The following is a 16046-nucleotide window of genomic DNA, read 5'->3' as shown; positions in this document are numbered from 1 at the left end:
CTTCACAAACATCTCTCTTAAAGACAATGACCCACAAGTTAACAAATGAAATTCTCAGTTCTCACCCACTCACTTCCTGTGGCTTCTATAGCACAACCTTATCGTGATTTTGAATCTCCTCTTCTGCCTCAGGTCTACTTCTTCCTTTTCTAGATTCCCTTCCTACATCCTAAATATGGCAGAAAAGCTACACATCGAGCTCACTATATAGTAAGGCACTGAGCTGGATAATTTGGGGGATATGGAGATGACAGACAAAACAGTCCATGGCCTTAACTAAGTTACAGTGTAACAGGAGGAGACTGGATAAACATGCACATTCGTAAAACAAACTAGAATGTGACACACGCTGTAAGGAAAGTCTGACCTCAGCTTCCATCTTTCTTCCAAACTGATGATCTTAGTCACTTCCATGCAGCTCTCATCTCTTGGTAACTAACTGTGAAATTCCTATCACCAGCCTTGATTTCTTGCTCAAATTCAAGCCCTATCGGTCACGGCCTCCTGAACGTCTTAGCCTTCAAACTAACCACATCTAAACTGCATTTCATCATCTTATTTCTCCACCTGAACTCCATTTCTTATCCCCAAACACGTGAGAAGGAAGAAATATCATCAGTGGCATTTCAGCCAGACACAAAATTTCTGAAAATGCAGAGAAGACATCAACACACCCTGCCTGTTTATGCTGAAGATAAACAGAGATTGGTGATGGGCCAGGTAAAAATAACATTAATCTTTATTCTTAAATTTTTTTTATGTAATCCTTTATGAAGAGCCAGGTTCAAGACTTTTACAAGTTTGTATTCCAAATTCGAGCAGGACAGCACCTTATTCATCCTTTGTAAGTATGTGTGAACGAATGCACATTCACTCCAAGAACATTCCAGATACCATGTGTGCTCCTCAGCAAGTATGTGCTGACTCAAGACAAAGCACACACAACAGGGTCCAAGACAGGGAACCTTAAAGGGCACGCAGTCCAGTGGGGCTCCCTTTTGCAAATTAGGGGACCAGTGCCAGAAAGTAGTCAACAGCAGAATGAGAAAAACAGGCAACACAGAAGTTTTCTAGAAAGTTAAGTATATTCAATTTCAACAACTTCTCTTTGACTTTATGCCCTAACTTTTAAGATTAAAATTTTTCTTTATATTTTCTTTCTTTTATATTAATATGGTATTAATATACATGAATATATATACCATATATAAATACATTAATATGGTAATTATAGGTAGGAGGCTTTTCTGTGTTTTTTTTTTAATAATGTTGCTTGATAAAATAAAAGGCAAACATATATAAATTCTGTGTTTTTTGTTTAATTGCCTCATGAATAATAAAAAGATAAACTTCAATCTATTATGGATTAGGAGAGCCCAAATCATATTATATATTCAGAGGGAAAAATTTATATTTCTTAGTTCATACAGAAATCAATTCACTTCTTTTCTGTGAGGAAATCAATTTGAAGTAGAGAAAGAAACCTGCTTAAAATGTAGACAAACTAAAACCAGGAATCAATTCTATAGGAAGTATTAAGCAATTGAGAGTTAAATTTATTATGGAAAATATGAACATTCCTCTAAAAGGATTAAGGCAAGGACACATGGCAGAACATCTCTCCTGCTGGTGAACGTGAATGCCAGTCTCCTTTGAGAGTCTATCTTCTCCAGCCCCTTTTGGATTCTTTCTTCCTGTTTCTCTGAACAACCTCCACACCTGATGACATCCTCCTTGCATGGTGGTCAATGCAGCTTGCCATAACTGATCTGAGCCATAGAGGGAACCTCTGAAGCAGCTGCTTTGCTGCATACTGAGCCCGCCCACTCCTCAGCATGCTCTCAGAACAGCCAAGAAGATCTCACAGCATCCAAATCCCACACAAATAGCCCCAGCAAGTAATCTCTCCCTCCACAAAATAAAATCAGACCCCCATTAAACCCACCGGATATACAGTCAGTCTACCTATAGCCCTCAAAAAAAAACTGCTCTCTACACGGATGTTCTTACCTTATCTACGGCAGATACTTTAGCTCCTTTATCCAGCAGCAGCTCTACTACTTCTATATTTCTCATCTTGGTAGCCTTTATAAGAGGTGTTTCACCATCCTGTGGGCACAGACAAGAAAGTTTGCCAGATTAATACCTTTAATCCTAAATCTTTAAAGTCACATAAACACACGTGTCAAGAATTCAAATATCTGACCAGTCTATATTGAAAATGTTCTCAAGGAAACATAGTTGGAAAAACTAACAAGTGCTTCTCCTTTCATAACCAATCACTTGTATCAAAATGCTTTTACATCACTCAGCAGAGCAAGAGATGTGCCGCTTCTGCCCCTCACCACTGCCTTTCCCCAGGCCCACCGCTGACACCTGCGCCACGTCCTCCAGAGGCTGCTTCCCGTTCTGACCACCTCACCCAAGCAGCCCACTACCTAGCCTGTCAATGTCCAGACAAGCCAGCGTCTAGATCTGTCAGATGTTGTCACCAGCGCCTCTGTGTATCTAAGGAAGGACCTGTGTACAACAGGGAAACAACCTGATACAAGCAGTATGCCTTTGGGAAACCTTAAAAGAGTTTACAATTGCTTTCAAAATCAAATTAATAGAAATGAGAAGAGACCACAGTTCAGCACTGAATTAGGAAAAAGCAAAATCTGGTCAGAAGCCACGTGTGGTCACAGTAGCTGACACAAAGGTCTAAAAGAAAAAGAAACAAGATTCCAAGGAGCCACCACCTGCAAAGCAGAAGGTATCCCAGGAAAAGCTCTGCCCCAGGGCACTGAGGTTACCATCACTGGTTTAGAAGATGCTGCTCCAAATCTCTAACGGATGAAATAGGATTGTCTTACGGGTGATTCCGTAAGTTTGCTTTATTCATTCCTGCCATTTCAATCCAGAACTCCAAATATATTTTCCCCATGGACAACTATTACATGTAAAGCCAAATATAATCACTAAAGTCTTACACAGTTTTATACTTTCCACATGATTTGAGTAAAATAGACTAAAAGTGGTTGGTTTGGGGAACCAATAACCACACACAATGATATTTTAAAAGGAAATGTGTTCTGCATTCCAAACAACAGGAGCATAAAATAATTCTGGGGAAATGATCTGTCCACAATTTATGAAGAGCTGATACTGTACTTTCTGATTAAAATAAATTAAATAACAATTAAAAAAAATTACACATTGCATTTTGCTGTGAATACACAACTCCTGAAAGGATATAAACTTACTCCTCAATTTAATACAGAACATTTCCAGTTAAATCAGTATAATTCTAATATCAAACAACTGTAAAAAATTGAAAAAAATAAGCAGTACTAACATTCAGCACTAGGTATTGCTAAGAGAACAGAAATGTCATTTATACCTTTGTGCATATTTCAGTGTCAGGATTGCACTGTAAGATATCTCTCACCATCGTTGCATTTCCTTTCTCAACAGCCCAATACAAAGCAGTTTTATTGTCCTGCATAATAAAAAAATCAGCAACCACTTCACATAAGATATAATACTAAAAACTTCTATTTGTAAATATAAAACATTATTAACATTTCTATTAAAGCATTAATATATCTTACCAAGAAGCAGCATTGTGGAAAATAACATTAATCCTTATTCTATCTTGCATTTACTTGTGAGAAATTCTTTATGAAAGAAGCCTAAGAAAACTTAATATTTCTTGACTGAGAAAGCAGCAACCCCACATAGTTGATAAGGGAAACTATGCTTTTGGAAAGCAAACAGGTTTCAGGACCCTGCACTGTGTTGGAAGTCATCAGTACCTGAGCTCTGTATCCTGTGAATAAGTCACATAAATATTCTGACTTTTGGCTTTTGGCTTTTCATCTGCCCAACCTTTTCAAAAGATAATGCATAAGAGTGTACTACACAAACATACGGTGAATTGTTTTTTTACCATGTTTAGCTTTCTTAATCTCTACACTGCACCTATATACTGATCTTCATCAGATCCTTTAAAATCCTATCTGGTTCAAACACCAAAAACAGATCCATGTGGACTTTGAATGCAGAGGTAGAGAACAAAAACACTGACTAAAACATAGGAAAACAAAATTGACAGACACTAAGGAGATCGGTAAGAGTCTAAATAGGTGATCCAGTCACCAACTTTTAGTGAAAATATAATTTTATCCCAAAAGACAGTGAATGACTCTCTGCCGCTGCCACATTAATTTTCCGACACCAAGATTTCCCCAATGCAGTTCCCTTCTCAACACTGTACACTAGTTTCCAGCCTCTCTGGCACTACATCCCTTTCTGTTTCTCTATCTCCCATCCCACCCTCCCCGCCATCCTGCTGACAAGCTGATTTATTCACCAACTAAGGAATACAGTCTTTCACTTTCCCTTCTTACTAAATTTTCTCATCCCATTATTCCACTATCCTTGCCTGAACTACCGAGCCTTCCTTTTCTCTCCCTATCTAACCCACCTTTTAAACTTAGCTCAAATTCTACCTTCCCTTAAAAGCTCTCCTTAACGCCCACTTTCCCCACCTCAAGACTCTTACATTTGAACCTTTCACTAGGCGATCATATACTATCTTATACCAAAAGTGGCAACACTTTTTATGTTTACATAAAAACATAAGAATAAATATAAACAAAACAAACTAAAACCTTCCTAACTAAAACACATGTTTCTTCAGGCAAGGGACCCATGTTAAGACCCTCATGGCATTTGGCATAATATTTATCAGTTTGATTCAAAAGTGGATTTGGATACAAGCTAAATACAAGGAAAAAAACTGAGCAGAAACGTAGACTCTCCAACCACAAAACAGGCTGTTCAGTACAGTTTTTTTTAAATCTAAAGCTCTTGACATATTGGATATATTCTCAACTTTAGGGAAGCTTTTCCCTAAAATAAATAACCTTTACAGCTCTGTGAGCTATGACTGCCTTAAGCAAAATCCACAGGCACTACCAAGTGGTCCTGGGAAAGGCTAGCAAATGGGGGAAAAGGAGAAGAAAGATGAAACAACAGGAGTAGAAGAACAATACATGGATGAAGAAGAAAAAACAGAGGAAACACATATTAAAGAAAATAAGTCCCATACACTCAAAGTGCCACCAACTGCCTCGGTATCATAAACTACTCATGTCAGAACTGAATATATTCAGACATTAGTAAGGGAGGTGTATTTGAAAAACATGAACTTCTTTATGCTTTACTTCTATCTAAATGTAACTTGACATCAATACAGAAATTTCATAATAATGGCAGTGAAACTTAATAATACAGGCATCCATTAAACGTACTAGGATTTATATGTTTGTCTCCACAGGAAAACTGGAAGAATGACATTATGATCAGCCAACACATACAAACAATTATACTAAGATAACAACAGCCCTGTAATCACACACACCTGTCCTCTAATGTCTATATCAGCATATTTTTGAAGAAGTGCTCGAACAATTTCCACATGACCACCTCTGACAGCACCAATTAAAACAGTATCTCCACTCTAAAAAGACAAAAAAAAAACCCAAGGTGAATTGATGATGGAACAAAAAACACTTTTTTGAAGTTAAAATTAGTCATGTATTAATTTAACAGATTTTTTCTGAAAATTTCTTGGAAAAAATTATCTCTAAATAACAGAAAGTTAACTATTATTAATACCTGATATTAATAGCCTTCAGAATAAGGGACAGAAGACTTTATACCTCAAAATGAGAACATTTATACCTGAAATTCCATGACAAAAGTTTAGAAAGATAAGTCACCCAGAACAATAAGCCATTCTATTTGAAGGTAACCAACCTCCCATTACAGATGTAAATTAAATAAAATGACACAGTGGCTGTCAATGAACCAGATGAACATTTGGAAATTACATAATACAAATCCCTTGGAATAATGCTATATGACAAAAGCCATGGATTCTAAAAAGAAAGGAGTTATAAAGCTAGAGCCATCTGTGGGTTTATAACCACATTTAATTGAGGGAGAAGGTTGGTTCCCAGAACAGCATCTATATTCTATCAATTCGGGATTACAGGCCAACAGTGCACAAGACTCACTCCCCAGTACAAGGCTTAGATGAAGTTCACTACCTCATAGGGACATCTCTGCCCTGAAATTATATCCACCAAGCAATAATCATTATTAATTATATCTTCCCCTAGTTCAAATACTGTAAATGGCCTTTTTTTTTTAACTGCTAAATTACAAATCAGTTGTATGAGTTTGGGATGGGTGATTCCATGAGCTACAGCTCATCTCAATCCTAAGTGGGCCCCAGTGGGCTCTACATCAAGATGCAGGTCCTCGAGGATTATTAAGTCTAGCACCATGAGGTAGTACCTTAACTACTACATTAAAAGTGTAAATAAACCCATGGCAGACACATTTTAGTTGAGAATATTAGCATTAATGTGGGTTCAGACTAGTAAATTAATAAAAGGTTATAAATATTTCATTGCTTACGATGTGCCATGCACTGTTCTAGGCACTAGGAAATAAGATAGACAAGGTCCCAGCTCTGAGAGAATTTATAGCCTAGAGGAGACTAACAGACAACATACAATAAACACAAATAAGAAATCAGATAAATGTAATGCAAATAAAATATAGTGATTTGATAGAAAGTGACGGGGTAGCTACTTTGGCTTGGGTAGTCTTGAGAAATCAGGACTAACGTGTAGGATTTGGTGCTTTAACAACAGGATATATAGATGCTGGTACCACTTACTGAGAGGGAGAAGACTGAGGGAAAAGCAGGTGTGGGATGAAACAAACAAGACACCTGTTTTGCTGTAAGTTAAGAAGCCCATTAGACATTCAAGTGGACAGTTCAAGTTGAGCTGGACAGACAAGTGTAGACTTCCGAGAAGAGGTGAGAGCAAGAGATACCAATTTGAAAATTCTAGGTGTAAGGGTGGGAGACTTGAAGCCTTGGAACAATGAATAACAGCAGCCATGAACAACACCTATAGTTAGGATGGTTTCAAGATCACATTTTCAATAACAGCATTATTTCTGAAAAATTTAAAAGAACACCCTTCACAAAGATTGGAAAGTTTTAACTTATTAGTTCTAAAGGCAGAAATAAAACATCTTAAATGTATGTCATGCAGGAAGAATCTTGAAAGGTGGTGAGAAGTTAAGGTAACCTTCCATCAACGTCACCACTGAAAGACAAATTCTAAATAGATAACCTACCCTATCAGGTATGTTTACATATGTTCCAGCATCAAGTAGATCCTGTACAATTTCTGTATGTCCCTCCTTTGATGCAATCATCAAAGCTGTATTTCCATCCTTATCGGTTAAATTTACATTTGGATTCCTCTTCAAAATTTCTTTTACTGACTGTGTGTAGCCTCCTTTTACTGCCACAATAAGTGCAGTCATTGAATTCTACAAATCAAACAACACCCAAGGAATTAGTACTTTCAGAAAACATATAATTTATTCTATAGTCAAAAAACGGATGTTTTCAAATAGGTGGCCTATTATTAACAGTTATTTCTGATAATAAAATGCCAATATAAATAACCAGAAACAGACCAAAAGTGGTCAGAAGCATATTTTCCATTTTTGAAGATACATTAATTCTCTTCGGTCAATAGGACTGTTACGACATTCAATTCTTTAAATGATAATCCAAAATTGGAGTCATTTACAATGAACAAACCCTCTCACTAAAGTATTGACATATAAAATAGCTGACAGGATGATTCAAAATTAAACACATTCTAAGTTAAATAATCCAAAGTAAGAATCAATCAGACTTCAAAGAATTGTCTATAATAAAATCTGTATGAAAAACTGAAGTAAAACAATGAATTAATAAGCTATAGAATATTTCAATAAAAGTATAACATATTCCTCTGTTTTCCACAGTGATCTACAAACCACATTTTCAAAACTGTCTTATTTTTAGTGGTTCTTTTAAAAACTGCACATTTAATTTATAACAAAATCACAAAATAGAAGAATCTGACTCATTACAAAATAAATATTAAAACTTATTATTGAGATTTTGATCTAGTTTGAGATACCATGCAATTTCCTTATAGAAGTATTTCAGTTATTATACCAGCCCCCAGAACTAAGCCATAATTCTCTCAATATTAAAATAACACCGCCTTTTCAGATTCCTCAGCAGTCAATAATCATAGAGACAAGCCACTCATCCACTTGATAAACTGTCCAGAAAGGAGGCAAGTGAAAGGTATGACTTCCATGGCTGGGTAAGAATCATGCTCTATCTCCGCACACCACTAAAATATTATGTACCCCTCGAAGGTCATCAATTAGTAGCTTCTGTCAACATGGACAATAGGAGGAGCTGGTTGGTATTATGCCAGGAAGTCACTTTTAATGATTTAGAATTCACTTTTGTTACATTGCAGCCAGAGATTTGGTAGCAACTCTTCTCAGAATCCTTTATGATCCATCTCACATAATAACAATAATTATGTTAACAGAAGTCTGTATTGTTTCTTGTGCATTAAATGTCGTCTCCTTTACCTATATTCTTACAAGCTCAAGAGAAGAGCGATATAATAGGCTTCTCCAGTATCCCCAGCACGTCTGGCACAGGGCTGGGTGGACAGCGGGTACTCAATAAGGAATTCATAACTGCTAGACTGTAAGATATACTGAACCAATTTTTAAGCTATACAGGTTTTGACCACTGATTTTTGATATTTTTAAATCTGTCTATTAGAGAAAACAAGTCACAGATTAAAATATCAAAAAATTATGATATTATTTTAGAATTTTAAAGAAAAGTTATTTTAACAAAATAGAAACTCTTTCCACAACAGTAATTCAAACAATTTGATTTGGGGAGTATTTTAATTTATACTAAGATTACTAAAAGATATTCCATATAGTTTTAGCCTCCCAAAATTTATGTGCATTAGCAATAAATCCTTAAAAGCACATATCTGTAATACATAATATCTATAATATATTTACCGGGATAACAGAAGATGTTTGTTTTTCTAAGTATCATTTAGAAACTATAGGGAAATTTTTCTAGGTATATACTAAGGAAAAAGTATTCTCTCTCTTAAAACTAAAAACATCTTTCTACTACCAGCAGTTAAAATAGAAAAGATACTTACAGCTCCTTCTTGATCAACATCAGCCCCCATAGCCAATAAGTGTTTTACACATTCCAAATGACCCTTTCGTGCAGCCCAAACCAACGGGGTGGTTCCATACTATTAAAGAAATAATAAATTTAAAATTATTACCTAAGGTGTATTAAAAGAAACTAGCTCTCACCATGAATTTTGATAAAAATCATACTTTGAGCATTTTTAGATTATGGTTTATACCAATCATAATTTTAACCCTAGATAAATCATATTTTCCCCATCCTTAATAGATGATTAACCACTGCATGAAATGTATTTTAATTAACTTTAACTTTTACAATCAGTGACAATTTTTCCATCATAATGTCATACAGCCTCTAATTTCCAACAAGCTTTCTTTGCTTCCCATATCTTGTGAAATATAAAGTCCAACAGTCTGAAATAGTAACAACCAAGTGCCAAATACAGTTCTAAATAGTTTACACGAGTTAACGTGTGTAATCCTTAACAGAAGAATAAGTACAAACCACAATATCACATTTTAACAGATGAGCAAACAAGGCCCTGAGAAGTTAATTACAGGCTCGAAGTCACAAAGCTACTAAGAGGTGGAGCAAGACCCATGAACCCAACAAGCCTGGCTTCAGTCTGTGCTCTTAACCACCACCCCAGATCGGCCTCTGTACCTGACAAAATAAATGTCCGCCTAGAAACTGCACTCAAAAGCACCTTCTGCTGGAACGTGATTCAAAAGACATCAGAGAATGTAAATCATGCATAAAAGCAATGCTTTACCTTTGGGGAGATTCATAAGACAATAAAGAGACACAAGAACACTCACAGTGACATTTAACTACATGGGAGACTGCAGGTTGAAATGAACATTTAATGAATACCTACTTTTTATAACAGCCTTGACCAACAGAACTTGTGTGCACTGATGGAGGTCTGGACAGTGAATATTGACTACAGAAGAAGGGGCATCTAAGTTGACTGGGTAAGTTAAGGAGACTTAACAGGGAAGCTAACACCTCAACTGAGCCTTGAGAAAATAAATAGGAGTTCATCAGGCAGAGGAGGTCATAACATTCCTAGCAGAGGGAATAGGATAAACAACGACACGCACTTCATAGAAATTCATAAAAGTTCACAGAATGGGGCTTCCCTGGTGGTGCAGTGGTTATGAATCCGCCTGCCAATGCAGGGGACATGGGTTCGAGCCCTGGTCCAGGAAGATCCCACATGCCGCGGAGCAACTAAGCCCGTGCGCCACAACTAGTGAGCCTGTGCTCTAGAGTCCGCGAGCCACAACTACTGAGTAGTAGTGCCTCAACTACTGAGCCTGCGTACCACACTACTGAAGCCCGCGCACCTACAGCCCGTGCTCCGCAACAAGAGAAGCCACCACAATAAGAAGCCCACGCACCACAACGAAGAGTAGCCCCCACTCGCCACCACTAGAGAAAGCCCGCGCGCATCAACAAAGACCCAACGCAGCCAAAAATAAATAAGTAAATAAATAAAGAAAAAAGTTCACAGAATGACAGACAATCTTCTGTATCCAAAAGCTTAGTGTATATGGAGACGAATGGCAAGAAGTGAACCTGGGAAGAAAGACTGGGGTCCAACTGAAAAGTCTGGGCTTTGCCCTGAAACCACAGAAGCTATCAAAGCTCTCCAAAAGCAAGAAAGAATGAAATAATTAAATAAATATTTATCAAATATTTGGGGGTCTTAAGGATTTTAAAAAATGAATAGAACAAAATCCTGGGGAGCTTTCTGGAGCTGATGGCACACGAGCTGAGTGTGAAGGATGAACAGAAGCTAAAGCAGACAAGGATGAGAGGGCACTCCACACTGTGAAAGAGCACCTGCAAGGTGTGGAGGGTTAAAAACAGATGGACTCAGGAACCTGCATCATTTGACAGTTGAGCAAAGGTAGTTTGGGGTAGAGAGAGGAGGAGAGAGGGTAGAGACGGAGGCAAGGATTATCTTTATACATCATAACAGGGATTGATGTCTTTAGGATTTTAAATATGAGAGAGAAAGAACAAGACTTAAATTCTAAAAGATCATCTGGGGGCTTCCCTGGTGGCTCAGTGGTTGAGAGTCCGCCTGCCAATGCAGGGGACACAGGTTCGTGCCCCGGTCCGGGAGGATCACAGCGGCTGGGCCCGTGAGCCATGGCCGCTGAGCCTGCGCATCCGGAGCCTGTGCTCCGCAACGCGAGAGGCCACAACAGTGAGAGGCCCACGTACCGCAAAAAAAAAAAAAAATCACCTGGCAACAATACAGAGAAGGCAGACAGGATCCACAGTAGAAAGAAGAGCTACAACAGTAAATAATGAAGATAGGGAATCAACCCTATCTATTTTCCTGAGAATGATGAATGTGATATAAAAGACAATGGAAGGACACTTAGCACGTATTTAATACCTAGGAGGAACCCACCTATGAGATGTGTGTCTTTATAAAATGTATTAATAAATATAAACGTAAGATACATCAGAGCTGCCGCATGAGATCATATGAAAATCCTTGTAAGTTAGACACACTGAGTGGACATAATATGAACTAGAACCTGGAAAGATCCTGCTGACCTACCTTATCGGAGCAGTTGACTTTAGCACCATTTTGCAGTAAAAGTTGCACTATATCTGCATGGCCTCTCCCTGCTGCCCAGATGATTGGGTAAACACTGTACTGCTGGGAGGTAGGCAGGTGGGTGAGTAGGTACACAGGGAGGGAGGGACGGAGGGAGGGAAAGAAAAAGTCTTTTAGGTGGATATTTACAGCACACATTTGCTAAGAAGAGGAAACAACAAAGGGAGCAATATAAAGTAGTATCTTACAAAATCAAGTTACAGACCATTCTCCACTTTAAAAACACATGTCATACTCATAATACATAACTGGGAACTGAGATGCACTCACCCTTAAATATATATTATGAACACATCTATTTTTATAGATTCAATACACAATGTAATTATCTAACCAACAGGTTAAGACTAATAAGAATATAAAACCTTTCTTTATAATCCGTCCATTAACTTGAATAAAACCATTTCCTTTTTTTCAGCTGTACTGAGGTATAACTGACAAATAAAATTGTAAGACATTTAAAGTGCACATAATGATTTGACATACATATACATCGTGAAAGGAATCGCCCCATCAATAAAACAATTTCTTAATCTGCAGTCTGAGATCAAGTCTCAAGCAAAGTACAACAGTAATGCATGTATTACCACCTATAAGAATGTACAGTCTGCTGTTTTTAGCCACCAAGTTTGTGGTGATGTTACAGCAACCACAGAAAACTAATACAGGTGACTTGGAGTAAGGTTTTAGCAGTGGAGAGGGCCAGAAAAAAAAAAAAAAAGAATACAGAAAAGTGGCATGGATATTTGGTAAATGTCTCTTTTCTTTTAAAGAGTTTAGATTAAGAATACATACGCAAAGAAAACAGGTAAGATGACTTAAGGATTTCAAAATCTCCTTTTGAAATATTGTATAGTTATAATTAACATTTAAAAGCTAAGAGTTGCCTTTTTGTTGATAAAAACTGAGAAATAAGCTTAGCCTCAGAAAAAAATTCTCATTGTGTTTTGAAATCACATTCTGCATTATTATCTTTTAGTAAGATCTAGATCATTTTTATCCACTACGAAGTCCAAAGCATAACCAGCCTTAAGTATTCCCTAAAAGAACTTACCACTTACATTACAGATGGATTTTTTGTAACGCTTACCAGACCAGTAACACTTGGATTGGCACCATGAGAAAGAAGCAACTCGACCACTTCAGTACGGCCTTTATAACATGCCCACATAAGAGCTGTCCATCCTCCCTAAAGAAAACAAAAAGGTGGGGCGGGGGAGGGAAACAAAACACTGGATTGTCTCTAAGCACAAAAATGGCATTAATGAAGTTCCTTTTGTAAGCTTTATTCTTTATAGAACCATTGTTTTAAGAAATCACTGCTATGTAGTTTTAAATACCTAAGCTCCCCAGAGAAATACACAATAGTATCTGAAAAAAGTCAAATCTCTTAAGTCCAGTAGTGATTACTCCGAAGTTTTATTATATTTTGGAAACTGACATAGAGAAGATTCATGTTGGACTCTTTCCAAATTTCCAAGATTTATTTTGGTTTTATAAATATTTTCCTTCAGTAAACATTCTATGTCTCCAGATATTCTCCTCCTGGTATGAGTCTAGACGTTTTCCAGAGAGGGATTCCAGGAACCCTATTCAACTCCTGCCATCTAAACCCATCCTATAAATTCCAGATCATTATCATACCTCTTGCTAAAAAAGAGAGGATGAGAAGGCAATGATCTGTAGACCATGATTTCCAGGGGTGGGCAAAGTCATTAAGTATGAATTAACAGCATGGTCACTTTCTATTTTTTAAGCTACAGGAGTAGTGTTCTTGTTTTGGCAATGTTCTCTTTATAATGCAGTTCAATGAAAGAGACAAATGCAATCAAATTATACTAAGAAGTGAATGTTTTGTTTGCTTTTTTTTTTTAAATCAGTATTTGCACCAATCCAAATTTGGGTTCAAGAATATAAATCACTTAATCCTTCTGATTCTGTTTCACTGTCACTAAAAAAGAGATTTAAGAAAAATATTTGCCCTAATCCGAAAAAGGCAAAACTATAGAAAGGGAAAGCAGATCAGTGGTAGCCATGGGTTGGGGAGTGGGTGAAGGGGCTGGTTATGAAGCAGCAGCATGAGGTACTGTTGAAATGATGCAACTGCTCTGTACAGAGCTGTGGCGGTGGACATGTGACATCATGCGCTTGTCAAAACCCACAGAACTGAACACCAGAGAGATGAATTTTATTGTAAGTAAATGTTTTAAAAATCAACTAGAATATGGGGAAGACAGAATATAGACTGGGATGAATTAATTATATTACAAACGAATCACATAATTACTTAGAAGCTGATCTAGGTAACTCTGGAAAGCAATATTTTGACTGAATTCTGTAATAATGCTAAAGACGAAAAGAACTGTACACAAACAATGTATTTAGTAGCAAATCTGTTTCTCTCACGGTATGGGTTAGAAATTCTGAGACTATTTGTATACTAGAGGTAAACAAATAAGTAAATATATAGTGTGGATAGTGAGAGCCAGATTTCTCACAGTCAGAGGAGAGTTACAAATTAAGAAAAGGGGGAAGGCTACAGTGGATTGGGTTCATGGTTATCGACCTAGTCTATCTAAAAAAAAATATATATATATATACACACACACAGATACAGAATAGATGTATGTGTATGCAAGAGTTAATATACAAACATGTATTTCCTACATCTATCCAATGAGAAGCACTACAGCAGTGACATCCCAGTAACAATAAGCATACCTAACACCTAGATTACTGGTTTCTAAATATCATTTTCGAAAAACAGGAACTAGGGTTCCTTGGAAAACTGACTGATTCCAGGGCTGATAATCAGGGAAATAAGGCAGGGAAAATGTAAGATGAACCTGAGCCTGAAGCATTTTGTAATGCCAGAAAGTAAGGAAATGCTAAAATGTATATCTACATACATCTATATATAGATATATATTTAGAGAGACAGAGTCAGAGAGAGAGAACTCTTCTTTACAGAAGAATTCTAATTAATAAATGTAGATGGAATGATGAAAATAGAAAAATCACCATTATAACACCACAGTCATGACTGCTGCATGCAAGATGCATTGATGGATGCTAAAATAAATGAATGAAAGTTTAATCAAAAACAAGATATTTGTATAGTCTCAAAGTATCTTCCCTCAAATATTTAGTAATTACAAAGGGAAATCTGACAGACACTACCTTAGCCAAGATACATCACCAGTGATACATTCTGGTGATGTATGTACCTAGATGTGGTACACTAAGAAGGGCATATCACCTCCTTCCCAATAAAGCACAATCTCAGTCTAATCATTAGAAACATCAGACAAATCCAAATTGAGAGGCATTCTAAGAATGCCAGACAAGAGGTCTTCAAAGGTGTCAAGGTCATGAAAGACAAAGAAAGGCTGACATAACTTATTTAGGTCAAATTACAGAGCTGGGCATTTAGTCAAGTCTTACACACACCAATATTGTAATCTGTAAAATTCCTGCCCAGAATTGTGTTAATATCATTCCCTCATTTTAATTTGTATAGTATCACCCTATGCAAGAATCTCTGAGATAAAAATTTAATCTTGAGGAACCTATGCCCAAATTTGCAAAATGAAAAGAAAGCCTGGAAATGACTGCCTATAGCAATGCTGTAGTTTGGTGTCCGTTAAAGGTCTTCTCAAGGAAGAATCCTCACTAGACTTCCTGACATTATATCCTGGAATTATTCCTGAATCCCAGACAACCCCTGGTACAACCTCCTCTCCTCACACAAGTCCCAGGGACTCTGCCCTCCCTCACAGTTCAGCAGCTGCCACCACCCACCCAATTCTCTGACGTTAGGGTCTCTCAATACTAACTACTAAGGGAGACACAGTCCTCAGTTTCCCTAATTTAGGGTGTTTAAAAGCCAAACACAGAGGCCCTTTAAATGTTAAAATGTGCTGTGATTTGATAAGTACTTCAGGGAAATGAGAAATATGGAGAACTAAGAAAGTTTAAGAAACCATTTTTTACAAATCTTGACAAGTTTTTACACATTCACAATGTATACTTTATAGTTCCTAACTCCCTTGCTGATATATGTGGAAGAATGATAAAGGAGAAAGCCTTTGGAGTAAGCAGTCCTGGGTTCAAAACTCAGTCTGACTGCTTAAGAGCTAAGTGACTTTGGGCAAAGAGTATTCCTTCCAGTCTCAATTTCCTGAACTATGTACGCTGAGAACAAAATTAACCCTTAGCCCATAGGATTCTTCTCAGAAGTCAATTAATGATAGAGAGGCTAAAAAGCACCTGAAGGGTTCAGGC

At 37.1% G+C, this 16046-nt stretch overlaps 1 protein-coding gene across 5 annotated transcripts in view; it reads right to left on the bottom strand.

Annotated features, from left to right (window-relative positions):
• The window catches only part of KIDINS220 (kinase D interacting substrate 220), a 93030-nt gene that overhangs the window by 61839 nt on the left and 15145 nt on the right, over window positions 1-16046 (bottom strand). For 3 of the 5 annotated variants that reach the window (XM_029231899.1, XM_029231895.1, XM_029231897.1), the window contains exons 5-11: window positions 12853-12951; window positions 11703-11804; window positions 9123-9221; window positions 7207-7404; window positions 5408-5506; window positions 3383-3481; window positions 2011-2109 (exon numbers count right to left, since the gene is read on the bottom strand). In XM_029231899.1, coding sequence (XP_029087732.1) covers window positions 2011-2109; window positions 3383-3481; window positions 5408-5506; window positions 7207-7404; window positions 9123-9221; window positions 11703-11804; window positions 12853-12951 — 795 coding nt within the window. The remainder of the gene's footprint in view (window positions 1-2010; window positions 2110-3382; window positions 3482-5407; window positions 5507-7206; window positions 7405-9122; window positions 9222-11702; window positions 11805-12852; window positions 12952-16046) is intronic. The other 2 variants (XM_029231896.1, XM_029231898.1) reach the window with 1 other exon arrangement.

The sequence above is a fragment of the Monodon monoceros genome, unplaced genomic scaffold (genome assembly GCF_005190385.1).
Source record: "Monodon monoceros isolate NGI ecotype Baffin Bay Population unplaced genomic scaffold, NGI_Narwhal_1 Super_Scaffold_19, whole genome shotgun sequence".
In the NCBI taxonomy this organism is placed as follows: Eukaryota; Metazoa; Chordata; class Mammalia; order Artiodactyla; family Monodontidae; genus Monodon; species Monodon monoceros.
Note: the sequence above shows the minus strand (reverse complement) of the source record. Positions and strands in the feature narration are given on the sequence as shown.